The sequence below is a fragment of the Podarcis raffonei genome, chromosome 11 (genome assembly GCF_027172205.1).
Source record: "Podarcis raffonei isolate rPodRaf1 chromosome 11, rPodRaf1.pri, whole genome shotgun sequence".
Taxonomy (NCBI): Eukaryota; Metazoa; Chordata; class Lepidosauria; order Squamata; family Lacertidae; genus Podarcis; species Podarcis raffonei.
The window spans coordinates 31020839-31046374 of record NC_070612.1 but is presented as its reverse complement, the minus strand read 5'-3'; the positions used below and the strand labels follow the sequence as shown (position 1 = coordinate 31046374).

General features: G+C 42.1%; 1 protein-coding gene across 3 annotated transcripts in view; it reads left to right on the top strand.

Annotated features, from left to right (window-relative positions):
* The first annotated feature begins 4453 nt into the window (after positions 1 to 4453).
* The window catches only part of OCLN (occludin), a 29319-nt gene continuing 8236 nt past the window's right edge, over positions 4454 to 25536 (top strand). The window contains exons 1-5 of one of the 3 annotated variants that reach the window (XM_053409199.1): positions 4454 to 4593; positions 8222 to 8310; positions 12145 to 12847; positions 14701 to 14859; positions 22512 to 22651. In XM_053409199.1, the coding sequence (XP_053265174.1) occupies positions 8261 to 8310; positions 12145 to 12847; positions 14701 to 14859; positions 22512 to 22651 (1052 nt within the window). In that variant the 5' untranslated portion in view covers positions 4454 to 4593; positions 8222 to 8260. Of the gene's footprint in view, positions 4594 to 4864; positions 5004 to 8221; positions 8311 to 12144; positions 12848 to 14700; positions 14860 to 22511; positions 22652 to 25536 lie in introns of those variants that run through there. The other 2 variants (XM_053409197.1, XM_053409198.1) reach the window with 2 other exon arrangements.

The window sequence follows — 25536 nt, the reverse complement described above, 5'->3', positions numbered from 1 at the left end:
TGCAATCACCTAAACTGCAGAATCATCTCTGGCTGCCTTTAGGTGTAACACCAAACCATTGTTTAGCTGCTATGTGAATTACACATGCCTCCTTCCTGGGCTTGTGTGCTTTCCCCCTCCTCTCTTTTCACCCACACGGTGGGAGGAGATGGGCGCTTAGAAGCGTTTTGTTTTTATGCTTCTGAACATAAGAAGAGCCTGTTGAATCAGGCCAATTACCCATCTAGTCCAGCATCTTGTTCTCACTGTGGCTACTCAGGTATTTGTAGGAAACCGCAGACAGGACATGAACACAAGAGTACTGTAGTCTCCCGTCTTGTGGTTTCCACCCACTGGTTTTCAGAAGAATCACCATTTCTAGCAGTGAGGCAGAGCACAGCGGTTATGGTTAGTAGCCACTGATCACTGATGTCACTCTCATCCATGAATTTGTCTAATCCTCTTTTGAAGATCTCAAAGTTTGATGGCCGTCATTGCCCCCTGTGGAAGTGAGTTCCACAGTTTAACTATGCTTGTGGGTAGAAGTTCTTTCTTTTATCTCTCCTGAATCTTCCAACATTCAGCTTGATCGGATGTCCATGAGAATTGTGGAACCCACAATCTGGGTTGGTTTCAAACAAAGTCACCTTCAGACCATAGATATGACAATGGCTTGCTGAAACTAGCCTGCTCTGTGACATCTGCAGTGTAGGTTTGAGTCCTGGGAGCTCCCTCTCCTTAGCCCCTGACTAGAGATGTGAAGGCTCATGAAAATTTGAAATTGGGGGGACCACTGGAATATATATATGAGAAATGCTAACTCAACCAACTCAAACTGCGTAGTTTAAAGATTTTTGTGCGAGACAATGAAGAACTCAAATTTCTATGTATATTGTGTATGCATAACACACCAATCCAAGATACATTTCTACATTTAAATGTGAACCTCAGTTTTGCTGTCTTCTTAGCACGGGGACAAACAAAAGAGGACGATTTCATCCCAGTGTGGCTCCCCTTTATTACATACACAGCCCAACAAGACAAGAACAGGAACCCACCAACAGTATATGAATCAATATGGCTAAGTTGACCCAACAACCCCCTCCCCCTCACACACTCAAACAAAACTCACTGCAGTCAACTACTGTATAGGCAACTAATCATGCCCTGCCCCCCTCCCCATGTCTCTCGCTGCCAACAAAAACTAATAAATGAATAGAAATAGAACCTACCCATGTGACGCTGACACAAAAACCTTACACATACACTATGTAGAAGAATGAAACTTCTCTCCCCCCCCCAACCCTGCTGGCTCTCCATACCTCTCTTTTTTCTCCTCCAACTTTATACTGTCTAACACCAGCGTCTCACACGGAATATGATCCATAATCTGTAGAAAGAACTCTATGAACTGAAAGCAGAGATGCTGTACGTACTTTTGTAACCCAATAAAAATTAATAAAAACGTTTTTTTAATTAAAAAAAAAAAGCTTTGCCTTCTTCTGGAGACCTTTGATCTAGTTTGGAGACACTCCCTTGAGGCTGACCTTTTCTCCTCTCCCTTCCTGTCTGTTTACTGAACTGGGAATAAACTCTACTAAACAGAATGCTTTTACTTCAAAGTATGCTTGCATCAGATTGTTCTGTAATGTTTATAAATATGCAAAATATAATTATACATGCTAATTAAGCCATAAAAAATACTGTTTATGCTGTTAAAACTAAAATAAGTTTAGATTTCATGGGGGTAAAGGTTGTATCCAAACCTGTGTGAGTCGTGTTCCACCCATGCAGTGGAACTTCCCTTTCCTCTCCTCACAGGTCTCCAAAATCTGCTTTGGAGGACCGCCCAACTCTCTGAGGCAGATTTTGAGCATGTGCAGAGGGCTGCACAGGAGAGGAGAGTTCCAGTGCGCAAGTGATCAGAATAGCAATGTTGGCTACAACACACAATATTGCATATATTTTTAAAAATAGATAAATAAAACTACCCTCCTCACAAAAACCCAGAAAAATTGCTTTTCTGAAGATTTTACATCATAGAGACAGGACTTTTTTATGGGCATGCAAAATTTTCCCTGGTGGAGCTCAAACTCCCATTTCCCGATTCCCAACTTCATGGCCATTCAGTGAAACATTAAAAGTTGCTGCTATCAGTATGTGTCTGTGGCTACCCTTGTTGTGTGTCCTGGCTGCTTTGTTTTGGCTGCTTGGCAAGAAGAAAAAAGAAAACAAAAAGTATTTCACTCTGTGTCTGAAGGGAATTGGAGTCCAAAACTTCAGGAGGCTCCAGGATGGGGAAAGGTTATGTAAACAAGACTGAGCTGGATGGCTCTTTGGTCTGTGTGAGTGCACAATGGAGCTTCCCATGTTCCTCTCTATACCCCCTGCAGATTTGTACTGAATCTTCTAATTGTGCACATTTCTCTCATTCTGAAGACTTTCTAAACATTTTAGCATGTTGGTTTTGTGGTTGTATGCCAAGGCCTTCCCACCAACTAGTATATGAGTGCTTTTCAATGAGAAAAATAACACTTCTGTCAACAAAACAAGGTGTTCAGCAACATATACATAAGTGGCTGGCTCACCATCATTTTTGGCACATCATGGAAATAAACATCTCTAGAAAACTCTGTAGTTCTCTAGTCCCAAAACATATTACATCTATCGCTGAGACAGGAACACTTTAACTGATAACTTATCTCATGGAATCACTGGGTAACAATTATACATAACAACTTCCTCTTTCTACACTCCCGCTCATTTAATCACACCCACTGTCGATTCTGTAAGTTCTGAAAAACAACATGTTATGAGTTTGGGGTGGGGGTGGGCAGTAGGCTGTAGGTGGAGACCCTTCTATTGCTTGGGAGCCCTCTTCTAATTCTTGGAATAGCCAGGCAGCCTGGTAAAGCCTGCTAAGTATGGGTCCTTAAGGGAACAAAGGAAGTGGCTCTGTGCCTTCTTCAATTGTCTATTAGTTAGAAAGACAAAAGCCCAAAGTGGAGAGATATGTGAGCTAGAAGCTGGAAGAAAAGCTGCAAACTGGAAAGGGGGAGAGAGAGGAAGAGAGATAAGACATGTGTGGTCTCTGCTGGGATCCAAGGCTGTGAGTATGGGAGAAGCAAGACTTTCTTGGGGTGTTAATGCTTTGAACCCCTCCATCGTGGATTCAGGTTGTATATATGTGTAAACAAACATATATCATAAAGACAACACAGTCTCCACTATCCCTCATTCCAAGTAAACTAAACCCCAGTGGCTGGGTGGAAGACACAAGATTTACCCACCCTGGAAGAGTGGCACATGAAGGTGATAGACTATATGGAACTGGCGGAAATGACTGGCAGAATCCGAGACCAGGGAGAAGAGTTGGTGGAAGAAGATTGGAAGAAATTTAAAGACTATTTGCAGAAACATTGTAAAATCAATGAATGTTAAAATGATGTTGGATTAAAACTAAGTGGTATTAGCAACAAGGTTAATAAGAATATGTAAAAATGGATTGATAACGGATGAAAATATATAGTTATAATATGTTGAGATATAGAGTTAAGATAAATGAAAGAGGGTAAGGATTTGCTGAACCAATCATGTGAAGGGGAATACAAAAAAGGGAGGCGTGAGGTGGTCAGGGAAACAAGCAAATGAAAATCAAGATAGAAAAACTAATTTGTTTCTTTTAATTTTTTCTATTTATCTTTGTACGTTTTTTATATCTTTTTATATATGTTTTTATGTATTTTTTTCTCTCTTTTTTTCTTCTTTGTGTTTTCTTTTTATACTGTAACTCTTTGTTTTTTGTGAAAATTCAATAAATATCCTTAAAAAAAATAAAAATAAACCTCAGTGGCTGGGGAAACCCAGCCGGATGGGCGGGATATAAAGAATAAATTATTATTTATTATTTACCTCCCCAGCCACTAGGGTCTGGTTTTCTTGGAATGAGGGACAGTGGAGACTGTGTTGAATAAACGTGAATAATTTGAATAAAATATTGGGGGGGAGGAGGCAAGTAAGCCTGTGTCGCATAATCAATCACAAGATGTGCATATGCACACTATTTGCATGACAATGCTCATTAACTGGGGGGAGGGGCAGGCAGACCCCCTCAAATATTTTATGGGTGGGTGAAGGCCCCTGGGCCCCTACGAGTTGGCTCCTATTGTTCTAAACGTCTTAGATTTTTTAAAATGCCAGTTATTTAAATGGTCTTTTTTGTGGACATGTTTTGTTTGGTGTTTCGTGGACATGTTTTTATTTGACCATCATGTAAGAACTCCGAATTTAAGAGAGTCAGGACAATTACCCAACACCTGAGCGAGGGAACGAACCGCCTCCCTCCCTCCGTCCCCGCACCCCCTCTCAGGTATGTGAGCGATTCCTCGCAAGAACACCTGGTTTCAAGGACGCCAGGATGACGCGGCAGTCTCGGCGAAGTTCACCCCACCTGGGTAAGCGCGTCGAGGCACTTTTTGTGTGCCAGTCTCGTCCCGGCATCCCGAACGAGACGCCGAGAGCGGAGCTCCTCTTCCTCCCGACTGAGCCTTGTCCCTTTAAATGCGCTCTCTCCCCTCCAAGCGCTTGCAGGAACAACCTGTTTGCCGCCGGCAGGTGAGTATCAGGTGAAGAGGTCACATCCCCGCGCGCGGCATTCCCGCTCTCCTACTCCCTCGGCCATTCCGGGCCCCGCCCCCGAGCTAGGAGAGGGAAGGCGCTGGGCCAATGGGGTTGCGCCGTGCGCGCATTCCGAGCCTCTCATTCCCGAGCGAGCTTGGCTGGTTTCGAGGGAGCGGGGAACTCCTCACCCCGCCCCCTCCCTTTCAACCCCCCAGGTGTGCCGGCAGTGCGCATGCTCCGCTCGGGTGTGGCGCTCCCCCGCTCGTTCTTGGCTGCGGGGAGAAGGAGGAGGAGGCGGAGTTGGAGGAAGAGATGCAAGTTCTTGAGGGGAGAGCGAGGCGCGCAGCAGGTCGCAGTTCATCGGCGAGCCAAGGTGCGCTTTTCTTTGTTGGGGAGCTGTTTGGGTGAGTCCAAAACGTGATAGGTGTAGACTATTTCAAGAGGGGGGTGGGAAAACTATGCTCTGACTGACTTTGCTCAGGCTTAGTAGTGATTTCAGGTGGGATATCTCGTTTATGCTTGCGAGTCCCAAGCCAGGGCTTAAGCTGTTCAGCCTTGCTGCGTGGGCTGAGATTGTGAGGTTAACCCAAATCGCTCTGGATGGAGCCAGCTCTTTCAGGTTACCTGGAGTTGGCTGTTGTGAGGGAGCTTTATTTGTGGTGGGTGGGGAAGAAAGGGGGAAGACAGCCTTGCTTCTCTAGTCCCCACCCTCTCCACTTTCCTCTTAAAACTTTACAGGACGCTTATCCGAAACTTAAAACTTCACAGGATACTCATTTGCCATTCTTTCCTCCAGGCGGCTGAGATTTAATTTTCCTCCATATAACTGAGATTTAATTTCTTGCCGCAGCTGCCTCTTCGTCGTTCTCATGCAAAGTCTGCGGTCGTTATCGAAATATATTAATTTATCGACCCTAAACTTTATTTTGGTTAAGTGGCATGAATGTTGTTGGTCTAATATGATTCGCTCAAAGACGCGTCCAGTTTTAAATGAGCACTGCTCATCGACCAGGTGTTTAAGCCTCCCTGATCCTTACGAATTCTTGTTTGTTCTTTTGTCTATCATTTAGGAATTAGCTTGCTTTCACTCTGAGCCGTGTTTCTTGAAAGTGTGGTTGTAAACAAGGCACTGAGTCTGGCAGGTCTTTAGAGCCCTAGGTGGCAAACTTTTACACTGTATTCTAAATTCAAAGCCTAATCTCACTTACCTGGGAGTAATTTACCTGTTGATTTCAATAGGATTTCTGAGTAGACATGGTTAGGATTACTGTTAATCTGCAGAAATTAATATGGAATTTTACACTGGCTAAAGCACATTAAAATCCACTCTCCCCCCCCTGCTATTTCCTTGTTCTTTGCTCCAATTCAGTTTTATCTCGACAGTGAGGGCATCTTTTTAAATAGGTGGCCTGAGGGCATAAATGATTTTCTTTAATTGTTTGACTTTTCTGTTCTCTCATTTCCTAAGGCTGTAATTCTATGCACACTTTTACTTAAGTGTAAATCCCTATGAATCCAATGGGACTTGCTTCTTTGCAAATGTCTGTAGGGTTGTGCTGCGAGTTTGTTATGTTGAAGAGCATGCTTTAATTGGTTTTTGCTATACAGTAGATGGGTTCATGTTAAAGGCTACTGGTTCTGTATGCCAAGCAGAGAACTAGGACACTCTGGTAAGTTAGAGGAGTCCTGCGAGTGCGTCATCAAGCATTGCACGTTCTGAACAATGCACTGGGAGGTTGGATAAGTTTGACGTCTTGGCCAAGGGTGGACTCTGATCAGTCAAATGCTTGGAAACTGGTTTCACATAGACTTGTCACAGAATTAAATAATAGCATGTGTAAGTGCAGGCTGGTAGAATGGGTTGAAATTGTAAGCGTTATCAGTGTTGAGATCTGGTTGAATTTTTTCCAATTTTGTGCAAAGACATGACACACAGTTTTAGTTAACAAAATGAATACATTATATTTTTAAAAGGGGGTTTTCTCATTCTTGCATGTTGGTTTCCAGTACATTCCTAAATTAAGAGGGCGATTGCTTCAGAATGTGGGACTGCAATTAGGTGGAATATTATAGTAATATGTATCTATACCACATTTTTCAAGTTGCGTAGATCGATAGCCAGAACACACAGCAGGTGGATCTGCTTCCCTTGCTTTGTATGTATGTTTGTTAAGCCAAATGTGATTTTGTGTTTGTTGGACTTTCCAGTGTCCTGGAATAGGTTTGTTCAGAAATTAATCCCATTTAGTTCAATGGAACCTGCTCCCTGGGAAGTGTGTTTTGGATTGTAGCGTAAATCATGAAATGTAGGGATGATCTGAGCATAGATCATGTTTGCAAATGTTCATGTTTAAAAACTGAAGAGAGCTCGGTCCTACATTTATGATATAGCAATGTGGAATGCTAAAAAGAAATACTGGTGTGCAGTGTGGCATTATATAGAGAACACAAATGCCCCTGCGTGAAATGCCCCTGATCCATCACATAAAACATATAAAGTGTGTGGCTTGTTTTTTAACCATAATATGCAAACAGCTTGGAAGTGCCCACAACTTGAGTGCTTTCTTTACATTCCCCTCTTTGTCCAGACAGGAGCAACAACTTACAAACCACAAGCCTTGGGCTAGCATGACGTCTGAACCAGTACTCTGTCGGTTGTTTTTCCCAAACAAACCATGATAACATCATGGTGAATTTAGAGAGAAGCAAACAAGAATCTCTGGTTCAAACTTCAGGGTAAGCCAAAGCTTGTGGTTTGTTGTCACAGCTGGCCAGAGTGGGTTGTGAAATGGAAGTGCATAATAATCTGTATGGACAAGCCTGCAACTCATGAACAGTATGGTTTAAACCAACCATGCACCATAGCTTAACATTACATGAAAACACTGCCGTTGAGCGTATGTGTAGATCTGCCATCTCACCTAAAATGAACAAGGGAGCTGCTGTCTGGGAGCAAGATAAAAGGATGTATCTTTAAAAGTTTGAATTGGATTGAAGAGTATTGACCAAATCTATTTTCAATAGATGGAATCAATTTAATTATATTAAAAGGAATGAATGAGGAAGCTAATTATGAGAACTGGAGAGGGGGTGCCTCAGTTTATATTGTATCCATAAGCTGCAGTCCTGTGCATACTTATATAGGTGCAATACCATTTACCAAGTAAAACATACTTCCTTGTAAACACACTTGGGATTTCCTGTAAATTTAGATGGAACATAAATAGTTGCCCCTGTATCATACATGGTAAACAGGGATGGTACTTGCATGTGCATGTGTGTCCTCAAAGTCCCCTCATGCTGCTGAAATTGGGCTTTAAGGAAGCATTGTAGCTGATATAATTGGTTGCAGTGCATGGTTTGTTATGGGGTGTGTTTGTGTGCCTATGATGGGTTCACCAATTTGTAAATGTGCTTACGGGCCAAAAAATGTGGCGACCCTTTATAGAACATAAATCATTCCGTCTCTGCTGTCTACATCTACTTTGCTGAAAAGAGTTGTCCCGTTATTGTAATTTAGAAACTTACAACTCCATATTGGTGTGTATAACTATTGATGGTTTGGTTATGGTTGACTTAATATTCTAAGTTGAGTTTCTTTTTTCCCCATTTCTTCTTATAGATTTAAATTCTTGCAGCTAAACAGTCCAGAGCTTCCACTATGTCATCGAGGCCATTTGAAAGTCCGCCGCCTTATCGACCCGATGAATTGTAAATATCTGTTTTTCTTTTCTCCGTGCTAGTTCAAATTATTGTTGATAACTAGTGTACACTGTTAAAGATAAGAATTCTGGCAGCTCCCAACATTAATTGTATAAACAGTAGATGCAGTTTATGCTAGCTACTTTGTCACTAAAACAATACATATTTTGAAAATTAAATTATATAATGGTAGTAGCCATAAAGCAGACACCATTTTAAAGCTCAACATAGGTACTCTATGTGTGTGGACGTACACTTACTATTGAGAATCAAGGGCATAAGGGGGGTAGACTATCCTGCCCCTGCTATAAATTGTACAGCCTTAGAGTAGAGAGAGTATTGTTAAATCCACTGTATATATGGAGACATTTCAAAATGGTTGTGACAATACAATGGTGGGAGAGGTTAGCTGCTTGATGGGGAAAATAAGTTTCCTTAGCAAGCAGGTTTGTGGATTTCATAGCAAACTAAGGTCTTGCTGAAACTGAGTCCATATTTTATTTATCACATTTACATACCACCTTTTTTCTTCCAAGGAGCTCAAGGTGGTGTGCATGGTTCTCTTCCTTTCCGTTTCCTCCTCACAACAGCGCTGTGAGGTAGGTTAGGCAAGGAGATGTTAACTGGCCCAAGGTTTACCCAGTGAGCTGCATGGCTGAATGGGGATTTGAACCCTCGTCTCCCAGGTCATAGTTCAACATTCTAAACATTATGTCATGCAACTGAGTGGCTTTTTTTTTTTTTTAAAAGTACACTCTAGCTACAGAATGCATCTAGCCCATCCGCTTCAGATTGGCTTATCCAATCATCCCTCTTTTTAAAACACGGCTTAAGTTTGGTAGAAGGCTGCTGGAATGCAAATATAATCTCTGCAGATCTGTTAGCCCACAGTACCTAGGAATTGTGACTATGAGGTGGAAATAAATCCTGTGTTTAAATCTGGTAAGACTTCTCTCAATGTAAGGTGCTTAAGGTCGAGGAGTCATTGCTTAATGTGATAACAGTACTGTTGATCTTTGCTGTTTCTGCATATTGTGACTGGTGAAGGCTTCAACACCTGCACTTTTTGTGTTTATAAACGTGTATGTTTTCTGTCAGGAGATATTTACTGAATAACTGAATATTTAATAATGTGCAAAGAATTGTCTGCTTTCCAGCCTTGTGAGCTGGAGGTTCGACTGTACTTTCCTACTGACTGGAATGTTGCATTGGAAATGACTGGCAAAAGTACCATTTACTTACTGACATAGAGGAAGTTCATGGGGGAAGGATGGTTTTTCTGTGCCGATTGTGATAGCATGTGTCAGCCTCCCACAATCTGGGGAACCTTGAATGTTTACTGGGGCTGATGGGTTTCCAAAACACCTGGACTTCACTTGGTCAGGAAAGGGTGGTCCACAGAGGCCTTTGTTTTCTTGCCCACATGAGTGACTGGGAAGATTAATCAAATCCTGGTTCTATGTTAGTGGAAAGGACTAGTTGGGAAATGTGCCTGACCAGTCTTCAGCTACTATAGTTTGGTAATGTGATGCTTTTCTCAAGCCAGTGCAATGACGTCATTAAGCCCGTGATGGCATTCCTATGGGCACGCTTGTTCCTACAGGTCAGTCCAACCTGTGGGCTTTGCCTCTCATAAATTTAAATACAGAATGAACTTCATATTGGTATTATGGCTGAAGATGTCTGCTTCTTTTAGAAAGCATCAAGCTTCCCTCCCAAATACCACCCTACCTATTACCGTATTTATGTGAATCTAATGCACCATTGAATCTAATCTGCACCCTAATTTTTGCAACGTAATTTGTTCAAAAAAGGTGCACGTTACATTTGAGCAAATACAGTAATTGATTTTCACTTGCTACAGAGATGACAATGGGATGATCTGTGGGACAGAGATTTTTTATAACAGGTTTTTATAAACTTCTGAAAGATTGTAATTTTCTTATAAACTGCTATATTACAATCATATTCTTGTATGTAATCCTCATTAATGAAAGGTCTTTTGCCATATTTTTGTTAGAAGGTCCTTTTGTGGTTGTTTCTCTCTCTGCAATAATGCTAAAGAATAGGAGATGTTAGAAAATTCAGTATAAATGGCTTTTCAAATTTTTTAAGCTAATGCAGGTGAACGTTGTCACAAGATATAAAACTCACGCCAGGTCAATTATAAAATTGTCTTGTGGCGTTTTAGAGGTTGTTTCATTTTTAAAATACAGTAGGAAAGGGTCACCACCTGTTCCTGTATTAAAAAAGGGACAGTACTTTCTCATTTCCCAACCATTTTGAGGCATTTTGCATTCAAGTGGTATACACAGTATAACTTGTATGAAATAAAATACATTTTGGGGTTTTTAACTCACTCACACATACAATATGCAATAAATCTGGCTTACCTGAGAGAGTTTATTGCACCCATACCTGTGTTCATAAATGTGTGGGGGAGAATCTCTTTCCTCTGTCCCGCAACTCCACTTGTAGTCTTATGGGCAGAAAAATGCCACTTGTATTCTTTGTATTCAGTTACATGTGCTCAAATGTAAAACCAACAGGCAGAAAATCAATCCATGACATGTGGAGGACTCTACCCTTCTGCAAGCAGCTGTCCAGCTGTGTGCTCCCAACTCTTTCTGCTCAGCACTAATCAGGGCTGAGTGTGCAAGTGCCCCACTTCGCAGCACTATGGAGTGCTCAGCATGGGAACCCCTGTTGCCCTCCAGCCCATGCCACTTACAGGGAGATGGTGAACATCTGTTCTGTGGAACAGACAGCAGCAGAGGCTCAAGCACCAGGAGGTGTACTGGAGAGGGAGAAGGAAGTTTGATTCCAAGAGGTGGGAGAGGTTACTGAAATGAAAGCTACAGAGCTGTGTGGGTGGAGGGGAGAGGAAGGTGCAGCAGGGGCCCACTCCCCATAAGCTCAGAAGCAGGGTAGGGGGTGATCTGAATGGTGTTGTGCCCCATCAGAGATGTTCATTTCTTCCTGCTCCTTTTCCAGCATTTAGAAAGTACTTAGTATGCAAGGAGCCACCACCCCTGTTTACTGCAAGGTGCATGTGCGCACACACACACACACACAACCCCCACCCAATCCCAGTCAGTTTTGGCTAGCCAGGCAGCAGCAGCAGCTTGTGGCGGAACACAACTAAGTTATGTAAGGTTTTAGAAAGTGGGTCAGACTCATCCTCTGCAGAGTCCTTTGAACATGCAGCTGGAATGGGAGATGGATGCCAACCCTTGTGCAGGCTCTTGCTTGCCATATATTTAGTGTACTGTCAGACAAAGACCCTGTCTTCCAAGGGTAGGATTCTGACAACAAATTTTGGATTGACTACTAAGGCCAGTCAAAGTTTGTGAAACACTGCACAGAATACATGCATACCATATAATGTGTATTTCAAACATGGCAGATGTAATTCTTTATTGTAATTGATAAGTGTAAACAGTTTAATTATTACTTGCTGATGTTTAATTTTAGTGTTTACTATTGGAGTCTAATGCATTATTGTATACTACTTTATTTGGTATAAGTTGTTTATTTTAAACAACTTTTTGTGACTTTGTATATAAGGTCTGATTGTTACTATTTATGTTTGATGTTTTATTGTTACTTTTGTGTGTGTTGGAAGCTACCCAGGGTGGAAGCTACCCAGCCAGATGGGCGAGGTATAAATAAAATAATAATAATAATAATAATAATAATAATAATAATAATAATAATAATAATGCTGTATGCTGTTATAAAAGACAGTAATTAAATGGTTTTCAGAGGTATCTAGGGAAATTAATATTTCATATTTTAATAGCGGTTCATAACAAGGCGTGTGTTTTTTTTGGATTTTTGCAGCAAACCTTCACACTATGTACCAAGCAATAATGCGTATGGTGGTGAATTCCATTCTCAGCCAATGTACTCTCAGCCTGCATATTCCTACTATCCGGAAGAGGAAGTTCAACACTTCTACAAATGGTCCTCCCCTCCAGGAATAATCAAGATCATGTCGGTTCTCATAATAGTGATGTCCATTGGCATCTTTGCATGTGTTGCATCCACGTTGGCTTGGGACATGGATATGTATGGAACTGGCCTGGGAACTGGTCTGGGAACTGGTCTGGGAACTGGCTATGGCTATGGTATGGGATCTGGCTACGGTTTTGGTAGCTCCTTTGGTGGCTTTGGAAGTTCTTATGGCTATGGCTATGGAGGAAATTATATTGATCCACGAGGAGCAAAAGGCTTCATCATTGCAATGGCAGCTTTTTGCTTTATTGCTGGATTAGTGGTTTTTGTAACGGGCGTTACCAAGACTAGCATAGCCAGGTCAAGGAAGTATTACCTCCTCCTGATAATAGGAAGCTCCATCTTCCTCTTTTTGATATTTATTGCGGCCATTGTATATACACTAGCAGTGAACCCAACTGCACAAGCTTCTGGATCGATGTACTACAATCAGATTTATGCCATGTGCAGCTCCTTTTACTCTCCTACAAACACTGGAGTCTTTGTGAATCAGTACTTGTATCACTACTGTGTGGTGGAACCTCAGGAGGTATGTAGATGCGATAATTGAGAAATTCAAAATGCAAAATACTAGTTGTATTTCAGTCCTGAATCAAATGGTGTGCTGAATAATGATGCTAAAACTAGTTTTGTAATTGAGTAATTATTGATTAGCTTATACTGGTGGCTATTTAGCTAACCTTGGGCAGCTTTTGCAAGAATGTGATTGTTCTCTGTTTTTTAATACTGTGTATACTCCTCTAGAGAGGATCCAGATGATTAATTGGAGGCCTAGACCTAGTGAATAGGGAGGCCTAGACCTAGTGAATAGGGGTTCAACATGGCTTGACCGGTTTTATTTACTGGAGTCGCATTGCACCTCTAAATCTTCAGTTCAGATCTATGTATCCTGGTTTAAACTCTACTTGAATTATTGAAACACTTGTTAGGAAGCAGCTGGAGCCAACAAACCATGCTAATCCTTTTAGCTGTTCCTTTTATGGATTTGTCTATGTTGATCCTTAATTGAATAACCTGTGCTAGCTGTCTTGGGCAATTATGTTCATGGACAGTAACTCAACTCTGTAGACATATTGAATGGTCTTGGACAAGTTTCAATTCTCCATTTGTTTAAAAAAATCAATCGGTCACCACCTAAGATTTTTGCAAAAATCTCAAGGGGATTAATAAAAATAATTTGAAATGAAAGTATGGGGGTGCTAAATAGCTGCAATCATATTTTTTTGATTGCAAGAATGCAATTGTTTGCTTCTGCCCAAGGAAGTTAAAGGCTAAGCATGAAAAATTATGCTCAAATCCTCCCCCCCCAACAGCCTGATCTTAAAAAAAAAAAAAATTATCACAAGAAAGTTCTGCTCAGCCTTGCCTTCCAATTAAGAAAATTTTGCAGAAGTGAATGTGAAGGAAATGGCTCTTGGTTTCTTTTCTGCCCTATGATACACAAAAGTAGGCTGAAGGCTGAAATGAAGATGGGCCCCTATCATGGGGAGCTAGTTCAGAACTGGCAGAACAGGAGCCAACCAATCAAAGTATGAGCTTATGTCGGATGACCTCCCCCCAAATATTTGAGAATTGTTTCTTGCAATAGCAGACAAGTCACTGCTGCTTACCAGGAGGAAGAATTGGGAGGGGCACAGCAGCGGCGATGTTAGCGCAGTGCAAACACACCAGCAGGAACACTTCTGTAGCTCCACTGGTGCTGCCACCTTGCCCCTCCACTGTTCTCCTGAGAAACAGGGTGAGTGCCTCTGCTCCACCGTGCCATCTGCAACTGGTTTCTTGCATTGCTGTTGATAATTGGGAACCTGTTCCTGAGCACAAAAAAGACTTTGGAAAAAAAATCACATGTATCTGTGGATTCGGCCAGTAAAGCGCAGGCAGGTGCGGATTCATACTTCTCAGTTAATGAGATTGCCCTAGGACACCTTATTTTTAAGCACTAGGTTCACCTAATTGAGCTAAGCATTTCTTTTTTTAAAAAAAATACTGTTAGAAAGGCAGGTATCTCTAAATTATCCTTTAGCTTTCATTATTCCTTTCTTAATCCCATGAAAGCCTGAGTTTCTGGATATCCAGAGTATATCCAGTTTGAGGAATGGCTTGCCTAAATAAATGTAAGGAATTTCTACCTGCATTGAGATCCCGAGTAATTTACGATGCATAATCAGTTTTTGCAACAATCTTGTGAGGTGGGCCACCATTTTAACTATTCCGTTAAGTGCAGTTAAGTAACGATGGCTAAAAGAGTAAGTTGCTTAAGAGCAATGTGTTTCTGTCTCATTGTTACTTGTAGTTTTGAAAGGGATAGATAGTCAAATTTAAGACTATCTTTGTTCTGATTTGTTGCATTTTAAAACTCCTATTGATCTGTTCCTTTCCTAGGCTATTGCCATTGTATTGGCCTTCCTCCTTGTTGTAGCTTTTGCCATAATAATATTCTTTGCAGCAAGAACCCGAAGTAAAATGAATTACTATGGCAAAGTGAATATCCTGTGGGACCACGTAAAAAGTTATGAAGAGGCTCCCAATGTAGAAGAATGGGTAAGTTATGTTTTAATATTTTATTTTGAAATTTTTGTCTTCAATAATTGTGAGTCTGCATTAAAGATTATACACATAGACATGTGCATTAGTGACTACAATGCTGAAGAATCATTAAGTTTAGTGATTATTTGAAGTTGTGTGTTTTTTAAACCCACCTCCTAAGCATTATTTCTTGAGGCAGCAGGGTTCATTCTTGATAGGAGTCTAGGGAAGACAACCCATTTTTATCTCTTTGTTGCACAATGCTTGTGCTGGATAGGTTTTCTCCAGGTTTGCAGCATGTAAAATTGCAGTTTACACTCAGAATGAACAAGCTAAATGTGCTGTTCACTGTGGGTGTTGTGTGTTCTGGGCAGAGGAAAATATCCCAGGTCATATACAGTGCAGAATTGGCCCTTGGATTGTGTTTTGCTGGTGCTATTTACAAAGTCTAAATGCTCTTTTGGAATATAAATACAAAGAATTTTCAATGTAACTTCAGGTAATTTGAGAGGTAGTAGTACAACATTTGAGATAATGATGCAGATGTTATAAATGCAAGGCTGAGCATTTAAAATACCTTCACTGTAATATAAAAAGCAACCCACCTCCTTATGCTGGAGGTGCTTAATTAACTAGGAAAGTGACTCAGTTTAATGCTTGCTCTTTTATGAGTACAGTATTCACTGTGCACTTTGATATTTTATGACTTGCACATGACACGGACTTCGTTTGTCCTTTATCCATCAGGCCAGTGTAAAGGGACTGACTGCTTCATATAGTGCCTTACATGATATGAAGCAAATGTTTCGGTGAGACAGTTTCGGGGCGTGTTCTTTACTAGCTAATGAACTTGTTTACTCATGTTTCACTCTGCCAGGAGAAGTGCGGGTGAAAAAAAAACCCTGAGCCACATAACAAATCCCAGTGAATAACTATACAGTACCTGTAGCTTTTTGTCTTTACCAGAGATCAGATATCCCAAGCAGAAAATTATGGCTAACTTCTGATATTTGAGGTGGCTTTTTTTGAAGAACTACATTAACACTTTAGAGGAAATCTCTTCTGTTTTAATGCTGGGGGAGTTCTGAGGTTCACTTATATGTAACTGAATTTTTTTTTTAATGACACTTTGTTCAGGTGCACCCAGAAAATCCACAGTGACCAATTTAGAATTATCCAGATAAAGTACTAAATACTCATGGAGCCTTTTATACTGCATGTTCCAAGCTCTGCAACTTGTTACAGCCTAGGACTGTGGCTGACCAGAGTTATTAATAGATCAAACAGAAAGTAGTGGGATCGGATGTATATTGCTTTTTAGATGTCCTGGAAATGGTCAAGGTCAACCATGACTTAAGAGAGTAACGTATTAGCAACACTGCTCATTCATGCTTAACCAGGTGTGGCTGACTTGTGGTCCTCTAGCTATTGCTCAAGTAAAACTCACATCAGCTGCAGTGAAAAGGAATGGGGGGAGTTCAGCAACATCTGGAGACAACAGGTTAGCCATCTCCAAAAACTATGAAAATCTGTCATAGTTACTGTTGTCGAGTAGTATATTCAATGGCTTATCTAGCTCTCTGTATATCCAAGTTGTAAAGCCAGGTTAGGTGGGCTGTCACAGCTTTTAGAGTGCACATAAAAACACTCTTATATCACCATACTTCAAATGGTAATTAGAAACAGTTGTAGCATTCTCTCATTTTGTGGCGGGGGGGGGATTTTTTAAAAAAAGTCTTCCTTTTCACACTTTGTAATGTAGTCGTACCTTGGAAGTCAAACAGAATCCATTCTGGAGGTTCGTTCGACTTCCAAAACGTTTGAAAACCAAATTGTGGCTTCTCATTGGCTGCAGGAAGTTCCTGCAGCCAATCAGAAGCCATGGAAGCCCCGTCAGATGTTTGGGTTCCGAAAGAACATTCACAAACTGGAACAATCGCTTCCGGGTTTGCGGCGTTTAGGAGGCAAAACGTCTTGAGTTCCAGGACGTTCGGGATCCAAGGTACCACGGTAAAGGTAAAGGACCCCTGACAGTTAAGTCCAGTTGCAGACGACTCTGGGGTTGCGGTGCTCATCTCACTTTACAGGCCAAGGGAGCTGGCATTTGTCCGCAGACAGTTTTCCGAGTCATGTGGCCAGCATGACTAAGCCACTTCTGGCGCAGTAGAACACCGAAACCAGAGCAGTACATTGAAACACCACTTACCTGCCCGCTGGAGCGGTACCTATTTATCTACTTGTACTTTTTAGCATGATTTCGAACTGCTAGGTTGGCAGGAGCTGGGACCGAGCAATGGGAGCTCACTCCGTGGTGGGGATTCGAACCGCCTACTTTCTGATCAGCAAGCCCAAGAGGCTCAGTGGTTTAGACCACAACGCCACCCGTGTCCCTTACCACTGTACAATATATCAACCTAAAATGAAATACATGATTAGGTTTCTGAGATACATGGATGAGTGTTTGATACATCCACATGTCAGAAGACCGATAATCTTCCTTTTACTTTGGCATATGCTGATTTTGACCTAATTTTGGCAATAATTATAAACTAGATGTGCAGGGGAAATGAGGGTACCAAGCTTCCCAGGACTTGCATAACATTCCTCTGTGCATAACATTCCTCAGGTGCAGTAACTCCACCAATACTGGGCCAGTTTCTGTAATGACAAACCATGGTTTTGCGTTGCATGATCAAGCCTCAGGCTTGCATGCACCCTCCCCCTTTTCCCCCATGTTCCACTTAATAAGTTACTTTCAGGATTGCAGCCAATCATGATTTACTTTTGCATATTTAACAGCAAACTATATTTGCCATAACTCAGGAAGTGTCAGGGAGAGGTGCGAGCATATATGTAAATACAGGCTTCATTGCTGCGTTGCTAAACCATAGTTTGTCTTGTATATTTATTGAATTGATGGGATCAGCAGGCAGACTTCCGGAGTTGATTATTCAGTGCCTCAGTGTCTTACCACAACCATTATATATGTCCTCAGGCTTACTTTACACAGTAAATAGACAAACTTGGGTTTACAACCAAGCATATTCTCAACTGGGAGTTGCAGCCAATCATGGATGATACATGTATTTGCATTCAGACTTCATATTTTAGGTGTGCCCTTTTAAATATAATGCGAACCACCATACTCTGGTATCTGCCTGTTCTGCATCACTCTTTAAAACTAGAGGTCATGCATGGATTTCAGTTATGCCAAACAAGAGGATGACTTGCTGCAGCTCTTATAACTTAGGGAAATAGTCTTGTTTAACATGATTTGCACGTTCTCTTTTCTTTTATGCCATAGTCCCCACAAGAATCCTGCTTCCAGCTAACATGCTAATATGTGCAGTCACTTTAGGTGAATTTAGGCAGTTGAAAATTTTCTAGTCTCCGCCATAGAGAAAATCATTTGGTTCTCATGTTACTGATTCTTTACACGCTGGGTCAACAAACCAGCTAAACTAAATAAGTGAGTTCCATTGACCTTAAATCAATAGGATGAAATTTGTGCCAATCCAGTTCTCAGGGTTAAAACTTTACTGGAGCTATTCCTTTAAAAAGGGTTGTTGTGTTAATTGGACAGCTATCTTTCGTTTGTGGTGTGTGGAAAGTAGATTAAGTTTGAAAAGAATACAGTGACTGGGTACATAAGTGAAAACGCTGCTTTCCTAGAAACATTAGCAAAGGAGGAGCTGTAGCTCCATGGTGGAGCCACCTGCCTTATATTCAGACTGTCTTACATTCAGACTGCAGAAGGCTCTTCGCAAGCCCTGCATAGGAGGTCCCAACAATCATCTTCTGGCATCATTGTGATATCAGGTGATTGACCAGTGAGTGACTCTACCCATCTCTCTCATTTGCCCCACAAGGGGAGAGATAAGGAGCAGATTTTGTCCACACACTTAGTCTACTTGGTCATGATGGCCAGAATGGGGAATTCCTTGCTCTGCATAATCCACTTAGTCCTTACTCTTTTGGCTTTCCGCTGTAGGCAGACCACCTTTTCCAGCTTGGTTTTTGTTTTTCTTTCCTCTGGTGTCCTGCATTATGAATTGCCATTGTTTTTGCTTTGCCTTAAACAACAACAGTATTAATCACCTTGAACACGGTGTGTCCAAGGTAGAGAGAAAGAATAAGAAATTCAGCATAAATTGAAATGAGTATGAGCTGTCCTCCAGCACTGTTTGTGTTTTGGAAAGATGAAATTATTTCATCTGGAATGTCACACTTCTCCCCCTCCTTTTCCCTCTTAAGTAGCTGCTTCTGTGCTCTGGAAAACATAGCTGACAAAGCTATGCTATGGCTGTGAAGAGATGTAGGCTTTCAGCAACTCTGTATGAAGTTTTAAACCTCTGGAGAACTTGGAGCCAAAAGCTTTTTGTCATATTCTACATAGAACATGACAAACTGTGGAAGAATGCCATTTTTTTGGGGGGGGGGATACCTTTCCCCTTAATCACTCTAACAAATATCCATGTAAGGTTTGAAAAACCAGTCAAACTGCTCTTTCCCTCCCTCCTTCCTCTGCCCAAAAGAGATCGTGAGGTGAAGACACATAGCACTCCATATCTAATACTGAATATCAGATGGAATTTGAGAAGAAAGTAGTTCCTTTGTGAAAGTAGTTACACCCAGCCTCTTGGATGGGGTTGTTGTTGGTATCCCTCTGTCTCGAGAGACAATGGATTGCACCTCTAGGGGTGAAGGCAAACTGCTGTGTTAGTAGCATGGAAGTGACCTTCCTGAGGTGCAAGCCTGGGCAGTGTGTATGGAGGTCTTGGGCTGCCCAGATGACAAGACACCCCCCCTCTTGACCTCGCTGATGTGGTCCAAAGGAGCAACAACAGTAACAACAACAACAAATTTTATTATTTGTACTTCACCCATCTGACTGGGTTGCCATAGCCACTCTGGGCAGATTCCAACAAATATAAAAGCATAATAACATCAGGCATGTGCTTCCCTATGCATTTGGCACCAGCTCGGCTGCAGGGGGTCACTGGAAGGAGGTGTACAAGGCGCCACCTTAGGGACTCCATTCCGGATTTCTGTAAGGTTTACTCCTTTGCCTTTTCTTCTCCCAAGGCAGTGGAGGTTTTGACTGTATACTCACAGAACAAATGTCTATGCACACTGTTTCACAAAATGCTGAGATTAGAACCATGGTGCTTTCTAGTGTGGTATCCAGATACTGGCAGGGAATATTTTGCCCCATTGGTTAAACTGCAAATCACTTCAGTCCCATGCATCTTTGAAGCCAGTATGAATTTGATAAAACCCTGTAACTCAGGGGTGGAAAATATCAGCCTGTGTGCCAGATGTAGCCCCTGGGTCCTCCTCATCTGCATCATAAGCACCCTCTTATTGCTGCACCCCTGCCCTCCAGCTATCAGGCTTGAAAAAAAGCCTTCATTTATATACAGTTATCCCCTGGGGTGGCCATTGTAAACCTTTCTTTCCCCAGCCAGGACCCCCTGTGCTGCAATTAGGCTTGAAAGACTTCCAAACAACAGAAGCCTAATTGTGATGTAGGAGAGGGGCTTTCTCTCCCCCGCCCTCCAGGCAGAGCTTGGGAGGAGAGTTAACCCTTCATTCCCCAACTGTGATCCCAGAAAATCCCTGCTTGCAGGTACTCGTGAAATAAGGTTTCCTTTCCATGCTAATTGTTGTTTGGGGTTTGTTACTTTAAAAGCTTTTAAAAGCACTCTTTTTAAAAAAGCATGTGTGAGCAGGGGGTGGGGTAGCCACACCCCACTTTTGGCATGCAGGCCTCCTCCCCCCAGTTAGACAACAGGAAATGCAGCTTTTGAGCTGAAGAAGGCTCCTCCCCAATACTTAGCCATCAATCTCTTGTGGTCAGAGCTGCTCCAATTCATGCAGCGAAATTTCTTAAAAGAGAAGTACGTGTGTTCTGTGTCTCTTGATATGAGTGGTGCACTCCATATGTAACTTCTGCCCCACCTCAGAATGGCACGACTGGAATTATTTAGCAAGATGTCACAGCTGCCCCCACCCACACTGTTTTTATATCATGGTGCCATATAGTTAGAATTGTTTTTACAAATTCTGCCACCTTGGGCTGAACATTCCTGAGACTGGGTGATTTGTTCATGCATCAGCATGGAAACTGACCTGGATGGCTCTGGATTGATATCCTGGGTCTTGCCTTCAGCCAGCATGCCTGGGGGTCGGAGCCGCCTCCTGGGAAGCTCTTTGAACTGAGAAGTTGGCTGATAAGAGAGCCAGTCACTCAAGGGGGAGGCACTTGGATTCTGCTCTGGGCAGCCTGCTTTGGGTGAGGTCAGTGAGGGTGTAGAGAGCTGAGCCTTTTCTGTGGAATGCGTTTCCCAGAGTGGGCTGCCTGGCTCCCTTGGTGATAGTTTGTTGCTGACAGGTGAAATTGTGGCTCTAGTTGAAAGCGTTTTCTACTGGCTGACTTGGTTTGTGTCTTTAAGCTTGCTTAAGCTTTTAATTAGCCAGTTATGTTTTGATGTCTGAGTTATTCCTGGACTGCTGGGTTGGTTTGTTGTTTTTCATTTTCGTGCGATAGTTGTTTATATTGATTTTTTTTAATGAACCTTAATGTTACCATGTGTGCATTTCATCACCTGCTGTTGTTCTACAGCAGAGAAGGTGACTAAATGCCTGTATTTTCTGGATGAGTCAAGAAAGGGGATTCCCCTGTGGGAAGCTCTCGGGTGTTCTTAGTGTGGGATACTGGGAATTCAACAGGCATGCAAAAATCACTGCAGTAGGTCCAATTCAAGTAAACAGTTGTGGTAGCAGGAACCAGTACAACGAGTCCTGCTAGAATAATGGGTCTCCCCCCCCCCCTGTCTCCTACCCCTGGGCACCCGGGTGCCCCCCAAACAGCTCTGGGAGAACCTCAGAACAGTACACAAGGGGCAGGGAATAGCATTTGTTCCAATTGTAGTCCCATGTGTGAGGGGCTGTTGAGAATGACTTCTAGAAAGGTGTCTCATTTTGGATCTCTTCAGCTGTGGGTCAGACTAAGAAGATATGATCACTGTGCACCCCATTCTGCAAGTCTCACTTGCACATTGCTGTATGCGCCAAAGAAGGGTCAGGAATGTGCATTACCTGTTTGGTTTCCCCACTGCAGCAACCCCCTAAACCCCTATTCAGGAAGCTGTCACCTGCACACGCACAATAGCTGTTGAACTGTGGTTTAAGTTAGTAAATTGGATGGAAGCTGGTATGAGGCATTAAACAGCCTCTCAAACCCCTACAGGATAGATATTCATAGTGGCTAATGTCATGCGTACACAGTTTCAAACACCAGCAATGGGAGCGCACTGGAGCCAGAGTGAATCTGTACAAAGCCTTATTCTCAACATGCACATTTGAGGCAGGCTTCGTTTGGTGCGAAATTTTGGCATTTGAAAAATGCATAATTCTTCCTTGAGTGTAGTTGCTTATTATAACCTCTTTGGGCAGAGAGAGCTGGCAGGCAACCTGTTCTTTAGTGCTGCATTGTGGGTTCAGCCCTCTACTGTGGAGTCTAATCCTTTCTTTAAATACACATTTTGTGCCATTTTAGAATCTGAAATGCAGCCAATTAAAAGCCGAGAGAAGTATTCTGCTCTGGGATGACGGTATCCTGTTCAGTGTTACGTGTTTATCTTAACACATGTATGTCCTTCCAGGTGAAGAACATAAATCCGGAGCCAGCAATACCTACCCCTGTAGCTGACTATACAGATCGAGTTGCCAGTTCTGTGGGTTACTCAGTTTCTGAAGTTCCTGTACAACAGATCTATAATGACAATAGCTACAGAGCTACTCCGTAAGTATAAATGTTCCTGTTTTTTTTCTAATTGAATGGACACAATGCAATAGAAAGACCACACAGGCTCAATATTAAGCAATTCAAAGCAGGTTGTGATATCATTTTCTCCTGCCACACCCCCTTTCGGAACATTAATCAGTTACTAAGATTCCTGTTGACAAAACTGTAACACTGACCTGCAGTTGAAAGGGGTGGGGGGCAGTAACAGCGGCAGATTCAGGGGAGTGCGACTGGTTCACCTGCACTGGGTGCTGAATTTTGGCATTACACAGGGTCCTACTGAAATTTGAAAGCCCAAATTCTGACACTGGCAGTGATCCCAGGATCTGAATTACACCTTTGTTTTGGATCATGGATTAGTTTAGGTGAACAGCTGGCAGATAGGTTAACTAGCTAGGTTGAGGATGGGGTGAAGGGTGGTTGTTTTGAGCTTTTCTTATGTGAAGTTCTCCAGCCTAGAGGGGATAGGAAAACTTCAATAAATAAATAACACTTGGATCTGACCTGTCCAGAGAGTTAAGAGACTAGGGTGTTTGAAAAAAAGAAAAAAAGCATACTGTTGATCTTCATCTCGTAGCTACTTATCACTTTGTCATATACAGGATTTATTTGTTACAGTGTTCATCTGGGATGTGCATAGCTTTGTGGGGTTTTTTTTCAATATTCTGAGGTAAAAGCAAGGCTGGAGCCTGAGTGGGTATACTATTCAAGGTATGCAGACCTAACAATAAAAGTGCAAATATTTTATAAAATGTAGAATGTCCACATTCACACTTACACAACCTGAGAGAACAAACACAGGCCCTGTGCTTTTAAGAGCGTAGTTTCGTGGTTACACTGCTGTTTACTTTTCATGTGTGTCCTCCACTGTTTAATAAGTATTTGGATAAGGATAACCAATCCACATTTTGATAACCTAGGAAGTAAACATACACTTACAGTCCTCTGGAAGTAAGTCTTGCTGAGTTCTGTGGGACTTGTTGTCAGATAAGGGCATAGGATTACAGACTTAGTCCCTTGGGTGTATTGTTCTTTCACTGTTGCACCCTGCATTTCATAGCATTTTGTAAGGGAATTTATGATGAAAACAATAACATAAAGCCAACACCTAGAAACATTAAAGCAGCACTAAGAATCCTAACTCTAGGGATTTTTAAAGAATGAGCAGTACTATCCTATCTTCCTTCATGCATCTTGTAAATACTGAACAGCCTTTAAAAAAAACTTCTCCCAAGTTCTTGGGTGTGTGGAAATTTTTAAAAAGCTTTTAATCAAGAGCCAATATCAACTTAGGGGTGTGTTGGGAGAACGTTAAGCATAGTGATTTGAAAGAATCATGTTATCCTCTGGGCTTGTAGAGGTTGCTTGAAGAGATTGCTCTTCTTGTAATATTCTCTGGCTCCATTGTGTAGAAAACTGAATTGCCTTCTATTACAGTGGTACCTCAGGTTACATACGCTTCAGGTTACAGACTCCGCTAACCCAGAAATAGTGCTTCAGGTTAAGAACTTTGGTTCAGGATGAGAACAGAAATCATGCTCCGGTGGCTCAGTGGCAGCAGGAGGCCCCATTAGCTAAAGTGGTGCTTCCGGTTAAGAACAATTTCAGGTTAAGAACGGACTTCCGGAACGAATTAAGTACTTAACCCGAGGTACCACTGTATTGGCTTCCATTGCCCACTTGCTCATCAAGCGTTCCTTACATCAGGTAGTATGCCCTCCAGATGTTTTGGACTAGAACTCCCATCAACCCTAGCAAGCATGGCCAATGGCCAGGAATTAATGGGAAGTGCAGTCTATAACATCTGGAGCGCATCATACCAGCTGCCACTGCCTTAGGTGATGTGTTGGTGGTTTATCATTACTTTGCCCCCATGTATCACCTTTTAATTGGGTTCAAAAGGAACTGGTGATCAGAAAGTATGTCGTTCATCCAACTTGCCTTTGTACCTTCAGAACTATGTTTTGTCTGGAAGATAGCCATAGTTGAACTTATTAGTTATTCTGTTTATGAATGAACATAATGGAATAAGGACAGTCCTTGCATACATATTACATGAAATAGCACTGTAATGAATGGTTGTCAAAGGTTGATGGCCATGTTTTGAGATGTGCAGCAACACCATCCTGCTTGCAAATTTAGCTCACAAGTGAAGATTTCATAATGTTCTCAGTCTCTATATTGAATGAAATAAAAACACTGCATTCATTGGGCGGGGGCAGGCGGGGCAGCTTGTCACATTAGTGGTATTCAGAAGTTTCACAACCATGTCTTAACCTAGAATGTGTAAGTCCCTTGGTCATCTGGGGTCTAATTGCAGGAAATAAATTGACCGGGGGGGGGGCTAATATTTTTATCGCCATGCATTGGAAAGTGTTCTACCAGCCCAATCAAGTTTCTTTGTAGCTTAGAGTTGGGCAGGGATCACCCTTGAACAGATGGAAGAAGATTTGTTCCCCACCACCTTCAAGCTAGAAAGGAAGGCTATGTTGCTAAAACACTCATCATGGCATGGCAGGCAAACAGCTAGAGAGGAAGGTTTGGGGCATCTGTTTGACTGGTGCTCAAGCCACCTCAACTAGTCCCTGCCAAAACAAACTCCTGTTCTCTTACCCCAGTTCCCCCAAAATAGAGCTGGAAATTGTGCCTGACCTCCCATGGAGGCACAGCATAAGGTCAATTACTACAGCTGCAACTCTATGCCTGTTAACCTAGGAAGAAGACCCAATGAATGTAACAAGACTGACTTTCAAATAAATATACCCAGGATTACACTGAAAGCAAAAGGCTGGGTCCTAGAAACCACATCATTTTGACTATCGGGGCCAGTCAAAATGTGCCTGACCCAAGATGTGCCACTCTTGTTTTGTCACTTAAAGACT